Source organism: Hibiscus syriacus, unplaced genomic scaffold (assembly GCF_006381635.1).
Source record: "Hibiscus syriacus cultivar Baekdansim isolate YM2019G1 unplaced genomic scaffold, ASM638163v2 tig00113337_pilon, whole genome shotgun sequence".
Classification (NCBI taxonomy): Eukaryota; Viridiplantae; Streptophyta; class Magnoliopsida; order Malvales; family Malvaceae; genus Hibiscus; species Hibiscus syriacus.
The window spans coordinates 1,116,233-1,136,953 of record NW_024063456.1 but is presented as its reverse complement, the minus strand read 5'-3'; the positions used below and the strand labels follow the sequence as shown (position 1 = coordinate 1,136,953).

Genomic DNA, 20,721 nt, shown 5'->3' with positions numbered 1-20,721 from the left:
ATGCTTAGCCTTGGGAATGAAGAAGAAAAGGCGCGAGATAAGTGGAGTGGCGTATGCTAGATTGGGTTGGGGCCTTTATTTTCTGCTTCTGCTTCTGCTTCTGCTTCTGCTTCTGCTTCTGTTTCTGTTTCATTTGGCCGTTCATTATTTTCTGGGAATACTCTAGTTTTGGATTCTCCTCGTGTCTGCAGGCAATGCAACACCTGCAATTAGAATCTAGAAACGCAAAATATTAAAACGGTAAACTATACAAAAAGGTCCCCGACTATAGAATATTATTTGTTAACTCCTTCAACTATTAAAAATTGTAAAATAGTCCTTCAATTATAAGCCGTTGTTTTGTTGAGTTTTCGATTATTAAAAGTTATAAAATGATCACTTGATTATTTATTTGAGTCTAGTTTTCATTGGTATAAACAAAATAATTTTTAAGTATGTAGATTAATACATAATAATACTTTTTTGAAGGTAGTGCAAACTATCAGAATATGAATTTTGATAAATTATGTGGTGAAGAATTTGAAAGCAAATGATTAAATCTAAAGCTTAGTGATGCTTATATTTTTAAATTATAAATAAAGTGTTAAAGTGAATGCAATTTATTAATTTAGTTATTCTGATTGAGGACGACTTGTGATAAATCAACCTTATATTATTTAAAATATGGTTTATATTTTAAATATGGATTATTTCCATAATGTTGTATAAAGTTTTATGGATGGTTTAGGGTATGAACTACCTAAGTATGATTTTATGATGATGAATTTTAAATGATTTCAAAGTGTGAAATGATGATTATTAAATGAACAATGTATGATCTGAAAGCCCATTTATGTTGCATCGAGGGTCATAAATGTAATTGGCATGTCATGAGGTGGAGTGATTCTGATTATGATTTGATACATTTGTGTACATTATGTATAGAACCGTGAGTGCATATGATATAATTGAACTTGGAGTGTATAGTCTGATTTTGATGAAAGCACTAAAGTGTTACTCTTCTGACTCACGTATCTTGTATTCTCTTACATATACATTGGGCTATGAAAGCAAATATGAAAGTTATGACAATAATATGGAAATGAAATGAAAGTACTGAAATATGTATGAATGGAAAGAATATTAATTGTTTATGATATTTAATGTTGATTCACATGATTTTTTATAAAATCATGAGAATATAATTTTCAAATTTTCAAGAGAAAAACGCCTTGAATAACTCGGTTTGAAAGTTTCAATGATTTTAGTTGAATTACAAATTTGTGTTTTATAAATACTGTTATGAAATTTATGTTTTATCTCACTTTAACTATGTTTCTGCCTCACTAAGTTTTTACTTAGTGTTTGATGATTTTCATGCGTAGGTTCAGATAAAGAAAGGAACGTGAAGTAAGGAGCCTCGTGAGCATCTTTTCAGAAAGTAACATAATATCAATATCAGTAAGACATATTTATCTTTGACTTATTAGTGACATGTATATATATATATATATATATATATATATATATATATATATATATATATATATATATATATGTTGTTTTATTATATTTGTTTTAAATGGTTTCCTAATTAAACAATGTTTAGATAGTTCGATATAGTTTATGAAATAGAACTAATCTGCCTAATTTTTGCCTAAAACTGAAGTTTTTTGAATGATTAAATAATATTTTATAATTGAGAAAATAATCTCAGTGACCAAAAATCCTATATAATATACGATTTTGACCAACTTTTTTTGGATTTACGAAAATGACCAACAAAATCGCAATGCGATCTCTAATTCGCATTGCGATCTCCACTATCGTAAATTCGCGTTGCATTTCGCCTTGCGATTTTCCATTTCGCGTTGCGATAGTCTACAGTTGTCGTTGCGATAGTTTACAGTTGTCGTTGTGATTTTCCAAATTCGTTGCGAAAATTCGTTGTGATAGTTAAAAAAAAGATTTTGTTTCTTAAGAATTTTCTCTAAAAAGATAGTATCCGCGCGGACATGTCGAAGACACGTATTACCACGACCACGACCACAACCCGAGACGGACAGCGGCGGCGGCGGCGCGCGAGAGTCCCCCTTGTTCTCTATCACTCAACAAGGAAGTGGGAAAGCCAAACCTTAAATACCATTCTCAATAGTGTTTCCAATACTATGTGGGATTGAGCATTACCAACACTTGTTTCCAATACAATGTGATTATTCAGGAAACAATTAACAATCATACACCTTAAAACAACTGAATTAGCAACCAATTGCATTAGTATTATACGATTAAATATGTCATAATTAAAAGTCAATCTACAATCAATCGCGATTATTGCAATTTTAAGCAAAACATTCAAAAATAATATCACTATTTAATGCTCAATCCCACATAGTATTGGGAACAAGTGTTGGTAATGCTCAAATCCCACATAGTATTGGAAATACTATTGGGAATAGTATTTAAGGCTTGGATTTCTCACTTCCTTGTTGAGTGATAGAGAACAAGGGGGACTCTCGCGCGCCGCCGCCGCCGTCCGTCTCGTCTCGTGGTCGTGGTCGTGGTCGTGGTCGTGGTCGTGGTAATACGTGTCTTCGACACGTCCGCGCGGATACTATCTTTTTAGAGAAACAAAATATTTAACGACAACTGTAGACTATCGTAATGCAAAATGGAAAATCGTGTTGTTCAATGAAAATTTGATAAGTTAATATAACATATTTAACTCGTATTTTAAGACATATATATGTTATGGGTATTACAAGATCACGTTATCTTCTTTTACCTTCAATTTTTTTATTAAAAATTCGTCGTTAGCTCTCAATAATTTCGGCAAAATCAGGTATAGATGTGACCATGGTTTTTAGAATCGGACTGGTTAACGAACTGGCCATGTTACTGGTTCACTGGTTCAACCGGTCGAACCGGTCCGACCAGTCGGAATAACCGGTCGAACCGGTCCGATCAGTCGGAATAACCGGACGACGTCATAATTATTTAAAAAATTAAATAAAAATACCAAAAATATTTAATAAAAAATAATTTTTTATATTACAAGTCATATTCAAAGCAAGTCATAACATATATAAATTAAAAACCATAAAATCAAGTGAAACAAAATAATTCAAATTAACTACAACATAATATTTAAGGTAAAATATATTAAATAATAAATATAATTATATAACTATAATTAAAAAATAAATTTGGGACTAAAAAAATCATAACAAAATGATATTGTTTGGTTTAATTTTTTTTTTTAAACAATCTCACATGGCTAAGAAATATAGAAGAGCATCCCAAAAGTCTAAAGAGTAAAAATATGAGAACAAAACAATCTCACATTGCTGAGAAACATAAAAAAGCATCACAACTAACTTCTATAAATAATAGAGGTAATTTGGCATTCAAAATCATGGAGCCTTTTGGTGAGCATTGAGTGAACTATTCTTTCACTTCAATTAAACTCGAATTTTAGGCTTCAATTGAGCTTCTAAATTCTTTTTAGTTCTAGCCTTTTTGAGTTCAAGTTTTAATATTATATTTCGAGTTCGAGTTGAACTTAATAATTTTTAACTTGTAAGTTTGAGTGGAGTTTTGCTTACTTTTAAAGTTTTCAAGTTCGAGTCGAGCTCAGCAATACTCGAGTTCGACTTGGCTCGTTTAACAAACGATGTTTGGTTTAATTTTAAAAACAAAAAAAAAAACAAAATTTCCGGTTTTTTCTGGTTTTCAGCCGGTCCGGTTCGAATAGTTCAGCGGTTCTGGCCAGTTTACTAATAGCGGCTCAACCGATTTAGATTGAACCGGACTAGACAATGATTTTCAGTTGAACCGACCGATCCAATCCGATTTTCAAAACAATGAATGTGACTAACTATTATACTTTTTTAAGAGGAAAAAAAAGCACACAATAACAGTAACGTTTGATTTCAATAGACGACAATGTTATATATTATTGTTAAAATTATTCCAATTTATTAGAGTAAATTACATTAAGGAAGAACGAGTCATAATTAAATATTGACATAAGTTGAAATATTATATTAATTAAATAAAATATAAAGATTTATTAGGTATTTAAATTTGAAATTCAACATGTATCAAGCGACCTTAGTAATTAAGGGATTGTTGTTATCCTTGAGGTCTCGAGTTCAAGCACGTATGTAGGGGTATAAGTGTACATTGTCAAATAGTTAAAAGTCTTTGTACATATATTATATTGTATTCACCCTAAATTAAAAAAAAAAAGTCAAAACTCAAAAGACAACTTCTAGTTTGTCCAACACTTAAACTTACAATGACTTAAATTGTAATTAGACCAAAAAATTGAGAACACATACTTATAATTATTTAGTTCGACCCCTACTTAATTAAATATTTAATAAATTTTATCTTTTTTAAATTTAAATATTTATTTTTACATGAACAAAAATACTGTTAAGCCAAAATTATATCAAATATATAAATTTTAACATGGGTCGAGGCCCTATGAGAACTCCATCCCTGATTACATCATTCATTACTTAACTTTACTCTTTCTCCTATTTTACTCATTGTATTTTTAATTATTCTAATTTACTCACTGAATTTTTAAAATGTTCATGTATTGATCCTTTTGAATTATTTTATTATTATTTTAGTATGATGTGTTATTCATTTTTATTATTAATATAAAAATAATTTAAAATATAAAAAACAGAATGGGTAGTCTAATGGATTGTTATGAGATATTTCAGTTGAGTTTCATTAGTTTTGAGATATTTTCCAATAAAATAATCACCATCTACAGTGGTTGAAGACGGTCGGCAATACGTTCAACCACGTTATGTTTTTATTTTATATTTTATATTATTTTATATTAAATAATAATAAAATTCCACAACATACAAAATAATAATAAATAATTCAAATTGATCAAAACATGAACAATATAAAAATTCAGTGAGTAAATTAGAAAAATAAAAAATATAATAAAAAATAAGAAAAAAAAAAAAATTTAGTGAAAATAATATATTTACCCTTCAATAAGTAATTTTTCAGCAATCTCACCTCCTTACATAGTTTCCATCAACCCTAACCCGGTGATTTTTCTAACCACAATAAAATGTTAAGGCTAAGGAAGGATAGTCTATAGGATAATTTAAAGCTAAGCAACTCTACAAAACGAGTGCAACCGAAAATATATAAAATAACATTTTAGATAAGATTCAATCTAAAATATTAATTTTTTTAACATTTTCGGTTTAATCGAAAATATTATAAAAATAATATTTTTTATTGTCAATCAAAATATATAAAAAATCAATTGAAAAATGTTAAAATAATTAATATTTTAAATTATGTCAAACTTAAACTGTTATAATTTTTATAAAATTATAGATTAACATCTTTTTATAAAATCTTAAATTAGATTATCTTTCTTAATACTTTCTCACAATAATTCCATACATTTTGGTTTTAAAGGTTATACCATGTTAAAATAAAAGGAAAATCATAAAGAAAACGGAAAAAGGGACTGTAACCGACAGAGGTGACAGGTGTGCACGTGGGAATAGCATGGTTGGTGAGTCCAGCTTTATATTTATTGTTAACCTGTTATCCGTCAAATCCATCGTCCCGTCTCATTGACCGTAACCCCTAGGATGCGGGACTCTCGTACCCCCTCTTTTTTACTTTTAAAAGATATGTGGTTGGTAGAAAAAATTATTATTAATGTAAATAATGTTTTTTAAAAGTATATTTTCACATTTAGTTTATAAGAAAGACTAATTATTAGGAAATAATATTTTTTAAATAGTATTTTTTAATTAAAATGGTAAGAATATTATATTAAACTTTTAAGGATTAGACAATGCTCATTTATACAATAATACCTTAAATTTATGAATTATTTTTATATAACCATTCTCAATTCTTATTTTTTTTTTGTTTTACTCATTAGTCTAAACATAATAATAATATACAAAGAGTTTAATTTAATAAAAATATTAATAAATTATAATATTTAAAATTATTTTATATTTTTAATATTCAATATATTAATTATTTGTAATTTTATGAGGTAAAAAATATATTATTATAAAAAGTTATTAAAAATATATCTTATATATTAAAAATAATATATTTATCCTCGATATAATATTATTATTTTATACAAATAAGTATGATACTTATGAAATTTTTTTAAAATATAAGTTTAATATACTAATTATATATTAAATGTATTTTTTCTCAAAAGTTAGATAATAACTATATAAAAAAGATAGTATAACTATTAAAATATTTGTATGAATTTTCATTCAAATATTTATAATTTAATATTAAATCTTAACTTTAAAAAATATATCAAAAGGATAATTTGATAAAATATGCATTCAAGTAATCTTATATTCCTCCAACCAAAAACTTTAATTTTACACTCATACTATACAATCCAAACATGGTAATACAACATTTTCATAGTTATGTTACATTCCAATAATATTAAGGTAATTTTACATTTCGTGTACCAAACATCCCCTTATTATTATGTGATGCCAAATCATTCTATTTAATTGTTAGATTTATCAACTTATTTTATTGATAAAATCACCTAGATATTAGGTTAAATAAATAGATCATTCGGTGGTGGATTATTTGTGAACCGTTCGTATAACATTCATCTATATTTGTTTATTAAGTTAAATAAATGAGTATGAACAAAATTTGTGTGTTCGTTTAATAAACAAACGAACACGAATAGATGTGTGTGATTTGTTTATGTTCACAAACAAGCTTATTTATAAGCTCGTTTATCGACTTTTCGTTTATGTTCATGAACAAACTCGTTTATTTTGTATTCCTTATTTTTTTTGTACTTTAAATATTGATAAATGTAGGAACTAAATTGAACATATGGTGAAATTTAGAGTCTATGAAGCTTAAGGAGTTTAAGCACTGATGATATAATTTTAATGTTTTTAGCTTGCAAATTAACATTTTTCGTGAATTTATAAATGAATATATTCACGAACGGTAAACGAATAAGTTTGTGAACGTTAAACGAATATTAATATCTTCAAAAATAAATAAATGAACATGAATACATTTAAAAATAAACAAATACAAAAACAACATTGTTCGCTCAAACTCAATTCATTTATCCCTAAATTCCTTTAAAAAAAACAATCGGTCAGGTAAAGCTTTATCGATCAAATTTATGAAAAAAAATCTTAATATTTTCTTCTATTAACCACATGAATCTTAAACTTCATGGCTATTATAGCGACCCCTAGAGGGTCACTTTTGATTTATGATTATGTCCCTAACGGAACGTCCCTACCCAACAATCTTCACGGCAGTCCAAAATCCTTGCTAACATGGATATTACTTCATTACATTTTTTTTTGGATTTTTAAAGATCAAAGTGTGAAATTGAAAATTAGTAAATTATTAAAGATTAAGCTTACTATTAAGTAACGATCAAAGTGTGAAATTGAAAATTAGTAAATTATTAAAGATTAAGCTTACTATTAAGTAACTTAATTTTTTATAAAACATCACATGTCAGTTTCTGACTAATCAATTGAATTAAACTTATTCAATTACTCAATTGAATGTTATCATAGTTGAAATATTTAACTTTAAAAAATTATTGTAGTTAATATTTAATCCTTCTTTCAATTACTTTGTTCACCCGTCTTACTTTGATCTCTAATATTTAAGACTAATTTACAATTTACATAATGATGAAAAATATATAACGTTTAAATAATCACTTTGACTCGTATGTTTTAGAAAGTTTTGACCTTAACATTTTATTTTCGGCAAAAAAAGTCTCTCCGTGGATGGAAACCGTTAACAAGAAACGATTAATGCTCTAAAAAGGAACTTTTTCATAAAATAAAATGTTAGGGACGAGAATACTAAAAAAAACCAGAGCTACAACGTTCATGTAGTCAAATATTAAGATTTTTTTAACTTTATGTCTATAATTTTAGCCACCCAACTTACATGTATCTACAAATATTACTATAGTCTATTATTTTATAAAATTAGGAAAAAATGGAAAATATTTAGGTGAGAAATGATTGTCTATGATAGTAATTTTAAGACTACGAGTAATCTGTTTATTCTTTTGTGTAATATCTAAAGAATCCTATATCTTTAGAAAAAAAAGAACGTTACTGTGTTTAAATGTATTTAAATCTATGATTTATAGGATACTACAATAGTAACTATGGGTTTTTTTTTATAATGCTTAGATTATTTCTGCCCTAAAATCGAAAGATATTATGTGCTTAGAAAAGCTGGAATTCATATGCTCCTAAATGTTACGATAACATTAATCATACTAAAGACTTACTTGAAATATTTTCAACATTATTTATACTCCTTTCGCATGACCATATATTGTTTTTAATTAAAATGTGATATTGTTCAAATACGATCAACATTATTCGGCTCACCCCTTATCATGCTTTATGTAGTGAAACATAAGCACAATTACATGACAAAAACATGTCATCGGAAACATGAATGAAACATAAATACAACACGAAAACATAATAACAAGAAGAAAGCTATATAAAAACTTGTCAAGATCAAATATGAATTATTAATGTGATAAAATTTATACTATAAGTAACGTAATACACGTACGCATTGCTTGTGCATCAACCGTTTTCTGGCTAACTTCCAAGTTCAAAATCAAAGCAGTAGAAAGAAAACAGTGGTAAATAGTAGTATCAAGGTAATAACTAATTTAAAAGTAATCCTTAAATGGTTAATTTGATGTTGTTATTACAGTACATCAATTAATTAATTCCGGACAGTCAAAGAGGTAAAAATTAAAGTGACCATCAGAGGAAGTCAGGACAAAAGATATATATAAAGAGAGAGTAGAAGGGAGTGAAAAATAAAAATGAAAAATGAACAGTACCTGTAACAAGCCATTAAAACAATTAACTATAGCTGAATATAAATCTGACACATGAACTCATCCTTATTGTAAAGCTTTTAACAGCAATGAAATGAAGAGAATTCCCCCATTAAAAGAGCAGGAATATAAGAAAAATTGGATTAAAAGTGAAGAAAGATCGAGACAGATGAACTGCATAAATGAAGAAACCCAGCAATTAGAAGAAGCTCATAGTTCCATCTAAGCAACAAACTGATAGTACAATTCTCTTTTAGTATTACTGCTACTAATAGTTCATTACAGAGGATTCTAATACTGTTTGCATCAAAAGCAGTTTTCAAAGAAACCACAAAGATCTCTACACAGTACCAGTACCAGTACCAGTACCAGTACCACTCTAGGTAGCAGCAAACACAAAGCATAGAAAAGGGAAAATACCCTAAAAATAATACCAAATACATACCTTATGACTAAAGTATCTTGCTTTTGACTGCATATCACGAACCTCACGAAGATAAAGCCTTACAGCTCGTGCCCCGAAAGGGTTTGCTTCGGGTTTTCCACCGTTTTCTTCAAAGGCAGCTCGGAGGCGGCCGACCAGTGCGTCGAGGCTGCCCCAGGCTTGACGGAGCGGGCAAGGGCAACTGGCCGGTGGGTTAGGGAGTCCATAGAAAGGACAGATTTGAGTGTGGACTTTGGTCTTACCGAATTGGTCGAGGTAGCGGAGGAATTCGAGGACGTGAGCTCCACTGCACCAGGAGAGAGACAGTGGGGGCTTATGGTTCTTGAGGTATTGGCCAAAGGTGTTCCAATCACGGCGCTTTTGGTTCTCGTACCGGCTTGAAGTCGTCGGAGAAGACAACGATGCAAGCGACGCAGCACCGTTATTGCCAACGTCGATGAGACTGGGGTTACCACAGTTGGAACTATAATGAGTTTCTCGAATTGAATCCATGGACCAAACACAGTATTCTAATAGGTTTGATCTTCTTTCTCTGAACCACGTACAAGCTAGGGTTTCACCTTTCTCTCTTTCTTTTTTCAAAAAATCAACTTTTTCAGTGACAATAAGATTAAAACCTACCCAAGTTAAAGAAAATGTGAACTAAAAGCTTTTGTATATATATATATATATATATATATATAATTTAGTCTAGACTAGTCTTTTTTTTGGAGGCGGATGGCAGTGTTGATATGAAGCAACACAGGGAAGAAGAAAACCAACAAAGAACAAGGAAGAGTGGAAGAAGGGGCAGAATTTCCATAATTGAGGAGAGTTAGGCAGGTCAAGACAGATGAGTTTGGGTTTGAAGTAGTAGTAGTTTATTATCGTTATTTATGGCATTAATTCTTAATGAAGAGAAGATAAATTTGTGGAAATGAAATGGAAATTAAAATTGAGAAGGGTGACTCAGAGAAGTAGATTTAGACGGAGACTGTGATTTTATTAAATAAAATAGGGTAAATTACGTATTTAATATTTAAATTATTATTATTAATATTTATATTTTTAATTTTTTAAAAATTATTTATAACGTTAGTTTTTATTTTATTAAGTATCTCGTCGTTAAAAGTTTAATGTGGTTATTATATAAACTCAATTTTAATATATTTTAGCACCTAAATTTTTGAAAAAAAAATTAAAACTTAAGTTAAACTTTGAACGGGTAATAAAATAAAACGAAAATTAAAATTTTTAATTATGAATATTAAAATAAAATAAAAATTAAATTTTAGATATAATTTAAAAAAATTAAAATAAATCAAAAATAATAATTAGATATTAAATACCTAATTTTTCCGAGAAAATAATAATGAAGGTGTAAAATAAAATTGAAGGGAAAGAAATGATTTTTTTCTTGAACTCTGTAGCTTCGAATGACAGTTCCTTCTTCATTTAACACAGCACTGTTTTTCCTTTTCTTCTATTTTTCAATCATCTGACCTAAAAATAACATTTCGAGAAAAATCATCATTTTCCAAGTAATGAAAAAGATTTATTAGTTATTACGATCATTTTTATTTCGAATATTGAGATTTCTTTAATTTGATATGACTGCACATCTCTAATCAGATATGTATTTTATATTTTTAATATATGATTTAATTTGTATAAATTTATAATTGAATTTAATAAAGACAAAAATTATACCTAAAGTAACTTGTACAATACATAATTATTTAAAGAATAAAGACACATCTTGCATACAATATACTCCTACAATTTATTAAAATTTATATAAATTAAATTATTATCATTATAACCCTTAAAGGTTGACGTTTCTCTTTTTCTTTTTCTTTTCCATTTTATTTGAAAGGTTACGACTTCGGTTTTAGTATTAGTCATCGACCATCTGTAATTTTATTTTATTTTTTATTTATAATAATTATATTTTGTTGACACATCTTTCTTTGTCTTTATGATATATTTTTGGTCGTTTGATTATTTTTTATTTAATTATTTTAAGTTGAATTTTACGTTGTCTCGACTGATTAAGATGACGCCAACTGGTTACCCTGGTGAGCTTTCATGTTTTGGACCCTTAGATTGAATTGGATACATAGTTTATTTTATAGATGGTTTCTAATGACATTCGAGTCTGATTTACGGTTGTCGGTGGTATTTCAATAATTTAATCTACTGTGTTGTTCATTTACCATACAATTAGTTTGTTCGTATCTATTTTTTGTTTGAGTTTTTTAAATTGATTTTACCTTCTCTATGATCTCGAGTGGCTAGTTTAGTGTGTCAATAATTATAGAAAACATTCTAATTTGTATTTAATTTACGAATTTCATTGTAGTTTTAAATTTTTTTCTCTCATTTTTATAAAACTAGCGGTTTTATTTGCATAAAAAATTATCACTGTAATGTGAACATATTATGATATAGATTTAGATTTTTGTTATCTTTACTTTTAAAGGAATATAATGATAAATTTATTACCATGATTTATTCTTAAATAACTTTGAAAGATTCTAGAATATTTTTTTTTGGATTTCATGACATTTTTCAGTGAAGCGGATACTAATTTCACGTTCGGGAGGTCAACTAGAGTAAATTAAAAAAATTTGGGATCAAATAATCGTCGACGATAACAACCAATGTTAATTGGTGACGGCGAATGTGATAAGGTGCGGTGGGTGACATAAACTTTAATTGTATTCGATGGTTAAATTAATATTATATATAGAGTTCAAGGTTGATTTAGTATTTTACCTAAAGTTTATTGTCAAATTATTATTCTATCTAATTTTAAGGGTCATGCTACTAGTAGGACATATCATCAAACTAACGGGAGTTAACAACTCAATAATAAAAATGTAATAAACCAGTAATGTAAGTGATCAAAATTTTGCTTTTTGAAAACAATAATCAAAATAAGATAGGCCGAAAACAAAAAGGATCATCATCGATGTAGTTTACCCAAAGCTATTTTATCTTTCTTTTCTTATGCACACAAACTTGGTTAGTATATATGAATGTACCAGATGATTATACTTCTACCTCAACATTGGAACAAAACATACTAATTTTAGATATATGTCGTAGTCTAAGGTAAAATATTAATATTATAATACCATGTTTAACATATTGATTTACTTTTAAACGTTACTTTTCCAAAATCGGTGATTAAAATGAGATAGGCCATAAACAAAAAGGGATCATCAATGTAATTTATAATTGATGACAAGGGAATGAACCAAGTTCTTGGTTTGCTAAAAGACTGGCCATTTATTTGTGTCCCCTTAATAGTTAATATGTTCCACATGGCTGGTAAAGCCTTAACCGGCAGGAATGTGGCCACAATGAGCACCTCAAATCCCCAATCCTAACCATATCCATTCGTACACCGATATATATTCCATAATAGTTTAACATTATGATTGAGAACTAATAGGTATTCCCTAATAGTTAACATTGTAGTCTCTTCTCAAACATTTCGATACCTGATATCCAAGTATGAGACATTATTTGTTCACATTGTGTAATTCTTTTTTAATTTTATATTTTTTTAGAATATTTAGATGAGTGTAAATAGCCGTCTTAGATTAACAGATTAAGAACAAGAACTCAAGGAGTCTGGCTGGTGGGAGGTATCATCGTACCCAAAATGCAAGCTGTTATGTAATTTGGGACCAGAGGGTGCCTTGGGTACTTTCTTTTTCTCCTAACCAGTCGTACCATTTGTGAGTGTTGGACCATGCTTCATGTTCCAGGTGACAAAACTAGGAAAAATAGTGTATTATCATATCGGTACAGCAGTAAAAAACTTGGAAGCTTTTGGAAGTTTCTGGACTATTGTGACATGTCGGCTTTGCTCAACTTGTAACTTGAAAGAGATGCGACTAGTTCTGTATACCAAAAAACCAGAAGAAAAACATGACAATTCGACAGTTTTCATGTCTTGCCCTTCCCCGTGGCACTTTATCTTCGATTGCGGAAGTGACCGAGAAGCTGTTGTGCCGGCAAAAGTATATAAAGAAAACATATCATGTACATTCTCATGTGCATCCAGAAAATGCATGCACCATGCCAGAACTTGGAACTATTGAAGCATAGACCATAGTTGCTGTAATGTAAAGGCGGTGTTTTCCTTTCCCCTACACGATCCTGATTCGACGACTTCAACTAGTGTCGGTATACCACGTTCTCATACTATTGCTAAACGCCCTTCGCTAATTGTTGACAGTCTCGAGAGAAGAGCAACTGCCTTATCAACCATCCCACTCTCTCCATTAACTAAACTAGGTACTTTACTGCACCTGCTTGAACTATACGAGCCTTATTTTCGTGGAAGATTCATACGTTAAACAAAGCAGTAAAAACATCTTTTTTTCCCTCTCGATGTTCCAGAGCACAGAAGGTTCACCGAGGCTTTGACAGCACCAGAACGTCCGATCCTCGTCTTGCACTCTTCCAAGAGAGAGAGACTGAACAATGTCGCGGGGGAATTTTCTTTGGCTCCATCATTTCCGGACTTTAGAACATGAACCAGTGGCTCTATTGCTCCAGAATTTGCAAACATGGCCTTATTATCTTCGTTAATAGAAAGATTTAAAAGTGCTGTAACATCATGCTCTTGAGTTATTTTTACCTCCGAGTATAATAAAGTAATGGTGCAATAGCACCAGAGCGGCCTATAATTATAAGATTTTCCATGTTGTGCTTCGCAAGAAGGCACAGTTCTGCATCAGCTGTAGTTTGGACTTCATTTGACAGGTTTTGAAGGTTGTCTAGTAGTTTCTTCACATGGGAACTGATGGTTAAATCATCACACCCGGACCTAGAAAATGCCATGGAGTATGCTATGTTATAATTATGGTTCCCATTGATGTCTCTTCTATTTTTGTTTCGGAGACCTGCAGCTGCTTTCCAGTTATCCAGGGAGAAATTCCAGATTCTTCTGTTGAAGAAAGAGTGCCAAGGCCCTCGGATGAAATTTCAACTAACTCATTCATTTCATGCTTCTTTGACAAGTCATTAGCTGCAGAAGCGGAATCAACTCTGTAAATTTTACTGGAGGCTGATTCAATCCTATTGTGAGTATATGACCGATAGATAGATTTGCGGTCATACTTGTCGATCTCCCTGCTCTGGCATCCATTACATCCAACTTCAAGAGAAGACCTTGATGTGGAACTAGTACTGTTTTCAAAGCAATGGAAACTATCAGTATAGATTAAATCTTGACCAGAGACCGAAACATGTTTAGCATGCACAGTATGGTTGGAAAGTTGCAAGTTGTTTCCTTGCAGCAACTGCCTGGAATGAGAATTTTATGTGCAAGTGTTTGACGGATCTTGGGGCAAATGGTTAGTCCAGTATCAAGCCACTTTTGGATGGAAATCCCTTCCATAAGTCTGCCCAGAAGCCATCCAGCAACGACAGCGTGGTGGTATCAAACTGCCACTTGTGGGTTCAAAGTGATCAACCTTAAGCATATGATCTGTGAATGCATGAAAATATGACTGACAAATCACTCCCAGCTTTACTACCAAAACTCACTTATAACCCTTATCCTATAATCTCCCAATTGTGGTCGATCCAGTACTTTTTTTTATCTTTCTCGGATTCAATCATATAAGTGCATAGTTGTTGCGTGATTTTGAAGTCTAAAATGATAAAAGTTTATTATTGATGAAAGGGCAGGAGAGATAAGCAAGCCATGTGCTGCTGGTGGGGCTCCCTTCCCTTCTGCTGCAACATTACCTCCCACACACTACATTAAAAGAGTCGTTTACGTTAGGCAGCCAACCAGGTTGATAGTATTTGATATTTGATTTATCAATTTTTTTGGTTTATTTTTTCCCTTTTTCTGAAAAAGAAGAAGAGGCACCTTTACAAGACAAAAAATGGTGTTAATCTGAAAATTAATAAAATAAAAAGAAGGTTAAAATGAATATTAGTTTTTAAAGGGTGATATTCAAGTAAAAAGACCCAACGCAATTGTTGTTTTTATGACTAAAGGATAATTTACTGATGGAGGTCAATCAATTCAACCCGAGATCACCCAAATCCCATATCTTTCCTTTCCCCCACAAAGTGCCAGCCAAGTTATTCAAACTAGAAACTATAGGTTCTATTGGATTTTTTGCACCAACCAATTGATTTTAGTGGTTAAAAGTCCATTGGAATTTTTCAGGTTCGAACTTGTCTTCAATAGAGATGTTTGAGTGTTTATTGTCAACTTATTGAGAATCTTTTAAAGATATACTACCTTTTAATCACCAAAAATTAATTTAAAAAACCTATAAACCGTAGACGTTCCAAGAGCAAATGTTCGATATAATTGAAGATCAAAATCCTACACCAAGGCAGACAGCTCTTCGTGTTCCGAAGGAAAGATGACATTATAAAATTCTCCCTTGCATCTTAAACGAACAAACGGCAATCCTCCTGAATAAAACATGTGCCCAAATGCCCTCTTTGATTCCTTTTATTCTCTCCTTCACTTCAATGTTAAACTAAAAAGATACCCACAGAGGGGAAAAAAAGTAATAAAGATAATAGATACGCAGTCAAGTGTAGACAGTTTAGGTTTTGTGATTCTTCACCATGTCATCGACATCCAGCTCCACTTCCAACACCGGAGAATCCTTTCGCATACTGTGATAACTGTAACATAAATTTTTCAACACAATTAGCAAAACTTTTACCTAATATGAAATCAATGGTTTGTAGTTAAATAATTACCATAAAGGAGTTACCTATTTTGAACAGGACCATGATCAACAGCTGCTCGCATACAATATATAACTCGGCCAACTATGTCAGTCATGGGAACAGGACCAAATAACCGACTGTCCTTAGCTTCCTATCATTTCAAACAAAAAAAAATGAAGACAGCATAATGGAGAATATGGATCAGCTTCTTCAAAGCCATATAAAAAGTTGAATAATGTTTGTTATTCATTATTAAGAATGGTATGAGAAATATGCATGTAAATAGCTAACAAGCAGCCTCTAGAATAAAATATGTGAACCATATAATTGTCTGTTTTATCGATTTATATAAGAATAACAAACAAAATTTTTATTGGTTGTATTACTAACATTCTATAATACCTTGGGCTTCAATTTTTCATTGTCAGCCAATACCCAGCACTGGTCCTTTTCAAGAACAAATGGCTCATCTTTTTCATCCTTAGACAACATTTCATATCCTTCAGTGGCAGCCAATCTTCTGACCAGATAGTTATCAGATCTGTTAGGGTCCTTCATGACAATGACATCCCCGACAAAAATGCGACTGTCCAGAAAAAGCATAAATTTAGGAACTCTTGAAAGCATATCCAAACCTGATGAGTAAATATGAAAGATATATTGAACACTAAAGGATGGTGAGAAGAAAAATAATAATAACAAGATTCGGTTCGGAGAGCATTGATTGAATCATCAAGCTCATGAGTGAGGATGCCAAGGTAAAATACCTTTTTTATCTTCACATATATGTGCTAAACTAATGCTCAGAATGAATATAATAATTAAACTTAAACGAACAGCATAACCTTCAGAGGTTAGATGCACAAATATTTAAATGGATTCATTATGATTCGCAATGGACCAACTCAAACCAGAGTTATGAAACCATAAGTTTATTTCTCAGGAACGGTAAGAGACTAAAAGAGCATTACTTTGGGTCTGCGGATGGAATCTTCCGTACAAGAAGAGTACCCCCTTGTTCGCCAATAGTTGGGGCCATAGCCTCTCCTTTACTCCAGTGTAAGTAAGTCAATTTTCCCTGAAATACATTTTTCCAAACAGCGTCCTGTAATTCCCGGTCACTGATTTGACCTCTCTTATAGCTCTGTTCCACATGAAGTTCCCGTTAGAATAGTATAAGAATGCTAACAAGAAAATACCTATAAAAAGTTCAGCAATATCTGAAACCATTAAAATTTAGGCAGCATAGCACATGGAAGCATGAACTAACCATAGAAGCCACCTAAAATTTTAAAAAGCTCCATTGTCAATTATAAGCATTTCTACATCATAAACTAAGCATGAAGACTTTACAAATATAGCTGATGAACCTTTATTCTATTTTTGAAAATCCCTCTCATCCTCTTTAAATTTCCAAAATTTTTTAGTGAAAAATATTTAGTGATGCAAAAATGGTATAAACCCTACACCCTCTAATCCTCCACTGCAGGATTTACTTAATGTAAAAAAATTGCAATTGCAGGCTTATTCTTGAAATATTGATAAGTCATCGCCACAGAAAGAATTCAGCTTCGGCCAAAGCGTGGTATAAATTGGGGGGGGGGAAACAAGAGGGATTGCTCTCACTATCTTCACCAGGGACCAAAAATCTGACATATTTTCCCTCGTCTACTGAATTTAAATATAATCTTCGACCTTTTAACAAACCCCGCATTGATGGACTTTTTTTTTTTGAATATTTTTCCCCCATCAAATAGGTTTCGAGAATCACACTTGCATCAAGAGTATAAAGCATTCCATAGTGTATCTCCGTTATAGCCTTTGTCCTAATCAAACCTGAAAACTGATTTTAATATTCTATCTAAAAACAGGTTTCAAGCAAACCATTGAGTTGACATCATTATATTCCATGAATTTTCATACACTTTCTAAGAATTTCAATGGGATAAATTATTTTTGTTATGTAAAAAAATGAACATAAAGGTAAAAACAGATTATGGAATTCCAAAACCAGAACCACTATCATGATGAAACTAATCATGCTCAAAACCCCAAATTAAAAACTGTTTAACAATCCAAAACACAAATCTCATGCATTAGAAAAGAAATGGAGAACATAAGCTAACTATCCGAACCCCAAAAAAGAAAAGCCCCCACATTTACCCAATAAAACGCCCATCAAAAGAACTCAAACTCCGTTTCCAAATCATCAAAAAAACGAAATAAGTCATACCCAATGTTCTGGAATCATAAGTTTTCCGCATATGCATTAGAGAAAACCTAAAAATGAAAAATTCTAAACCAAATACTAAATGCGAGGAGTGATAAAATAGAGAATATGCTACCTTCCAGCTGAGAGTGAAGGAGTACTCGATCTTATGAACAAAGTATCGACACCAAGTCGACAGAGAAACCATTGCCGGGTTTTAACCTAAATGCTTTGTTTCGTTCTTTCTGGAGTTTCGGGTTGTACAGGTCTTTTTTTTTGTTTAAACCTCCTTGGTTTTTTATTTGGATAAACTAAACCATTAGTCGACAAACTTTTTAAAGTTTCCACTTTGGTCACTTAACTATATATTTTTATAAACTCACCACTAACACTATATATTTGGTTTTTGTTAACTCCACAAGCAAAAATGGTCATAAATTCCTCGGTAATGGCACGACCAATTCTCTATTCCATACATCACTATTGTGTGTGCTTTAACTAAATGAGTAAGGTTTTGTTGTTCTATAAGAGCTATTATGTTTGATTATTTCTTTTTAGTTATTGATGTTTAGTTTTTCATCTCGTATTTACGATTTTTTTTTTGTACTAGTTCTGGATTGTTTCCCAGGACGCTACTTTTTTAAAAAAAAAACTCAAGAAAATTCTAAACTTTGAGTATTCTTAGAATACCATTTTTGCTTTTGCAACAATTCTTACAAAGTTCAAACAAATGGAGGAGCTGATTGGAGACGTTAAAGATTGGTAAAAATTAAAAAATGTTAAATTTAGTTTGGGTAAATTACAAATTTGATAACTAAACTTTCATGTGATTCCTATTTTACTCATCGTACTTTCAAAATTTTCAATTTGCTCATTGAACTTTATAGATTGAGTTTTTTGGTCACTATGCGGGGTTAGACGAACGGATGGCCAGCAGAGGCAGCGGCGGTGAAAGGGCAAATCGACTGGGTTTTGGTCGAAAAGAGGAAATGACTTCAATGGTGGCGGCGTGAGATGAACGGACGGCTGGGGTGTCCAAAAATTGATGAAAACCCATGGGAAGCCTTGGTTTCCCGACGAACCTTCGACGGTTTCTCTACGACTAACTGCTGGATTCCTTAACGATTGACCACTAGGGATTCAATCGGAGGCGACGCTAGTGCTGTTGAAGGTGTCGGTGCGAGCAGTCACTGGCTAGAGATGGGTTCAATGATGAGGGCAGCAGTGGACGATTGTTGACGATGAGAAGTTTAAAGGCAAAACGAGCAAAATTGAAAATTTTGAAAGTATTGTGAGTAAAATAGGAATCATATGAAAGTTTAGTCATCAAATTTGTAATTTAGCCTTATTATTATTATGTGAAAATCTGATATTTAATATTAAAATATTCCACGTCAACGAGTTGTTAGTGATATTAGGGGTGTTTAAATTCGGGTACTCGAAGTCATGGATGTTGCGGGTACTTGACACCCGGATTTTGCGGTACCCGTAATTCAGGTAATTGGGTACCTAATTTTTATTTTTTAAAAATAAAACTTATATAATTAAAAAATATTATATTAATTATTAAACATACAATTATTGGGTGGGTGGATTTTTTTAAATTTTATTAGTTTAATTTAATATATAAAATTATTAATAATTAAATATTAATATTATAATATATAAAAAATAATTATAACATGGTATTCGGATAACCGGGTATACGAAAAAAATGAAATTTTGTGACCCGGACCCGACCCGAAAAATGTATGGTCGGGTATTTTTTTAGAAAAATACCCTATTTTTTTAGTTCGGGTCAGATATTTTTTTTAACACCCCTAAGTGATATAACGAAGGATTGATCAGAAAAATTCAATCCATAAAGTTGAGTGAGCAAATTGAAATTTTTTAAAATATGGTGAATAAAATAAGAATAGTATAAAAGTTCAGTTACCAAATTTTTAATTTACCCATTTAGTTTTACAAACTTCAACAGAGAAAACTTTGAATTTCTCCTGTTGTGTAGTTTCTCAGCTAGGATTCACTCGTGATATTTACCATAAGGTTTGCTAATTGCAAGTTAAATTGCAGTCATGGTTCAAATCCAGGTTCAGGTTGCTTTAGTTTTTGTTGGTGAATCAAGAGCATTTACAAGTCTACTAATCGGTGTTGAAAGTTGCACAAAAGATTGGTTATAAATCTGGATTTGCAAAGGGAATGAGATTAGAGGCAACTTACTTTGTTGTTTGTTTGTTGTTTTTTTTGTGGCTGCTAATGGGTTATTTGGTTAGGCATCATTACACTAATGGAGGTCTTGCCATTGCGATCATGTTTGCAGCCATGATCGGTGAGATTGTGAGTACTCTATTTCGACTCTGAGTTTGTCAACAACACTTGAAATCAAGTAGTGCAAGGATGCAGAAACTTAAATGAACAACTTTACTCGTCTGTTAAAGAAAAGGAAATGCCGACTAAACAAAG

At 31.1% G+C, this 20,721-nt stretch overlaps 2 protein-coding genes and 1 pseudogene across 3 annotated transcripts; all 3 read right to left on the bottom strand.

Moving 5' to 3' along the window:
• Positions 1 to 4: 4 nt before the first annotated feature.
• LOC120186352 (protein LIGHT-DEPENDENT SHORT HYPOCOTYLS 3-like) lies at positions 5 to 9,836 on the bottom strand. The gene is made up of 2 exons (XM_039190306.1): positions 9,345 to 9,836; positions 5 to 112 (listed from the first exon to the last, which is right to left on the bottom strand). The coding sequence occupies exons 1-2, from the start codon at positions 9,834 to 9,836 to the stop codon at positions 5 to 7; spliced, it is 600 nt and encodes a 199-aa protein (XP_039046237.1).
• Positions 9,837 to 13,283: 3,447 nt separating this feature from the next.
• LOC120186351 lies at positions 13,284 to 14,827 on the bottom strand (annotated as a pseudogene).
• Positions 14,828 to 15,811: 984 nt separating this feature from the next.
• LOC120186254 lies at positions 15,812 to 18,530 on the bottom strand. 2 transcript variants are annotated; one of them, XM_039190239.1, is made up of 5 exons: positions 18,395 to 18,530; positions 17,021 to 17,127; positions 16,452 to 16,635; positions 16,094 to 16,200; positions 15,812 to 16,001 (listed from the first exon to the last, which is right to left on the bottom strand). In XM_039190239.1, the coding sequence occupies exons 1-5, from the start codon at positions 18,464 to 18,466 to the stop codon at positions 15,920 to 15,922; spliced, it is 552 nt and encodes a 183-aa protein (XP_039046170.1). In that variant the 5' UTR covers positions 18,467 to 18,530; the 3' UTR covers positions 15,812 to 15,919. The 2 variants fall into 2 exon arrangements, with proteins under 2 accessions (XP_039046170.1, XP_039046169.1); XM_039190238.1 differs by having other exon boundaries at positions 17,021 to 17,193; positions 18,395 to 18,515.
• Positions 18,531 to 20,721: the final 2,191 nt, after the last annotated feature.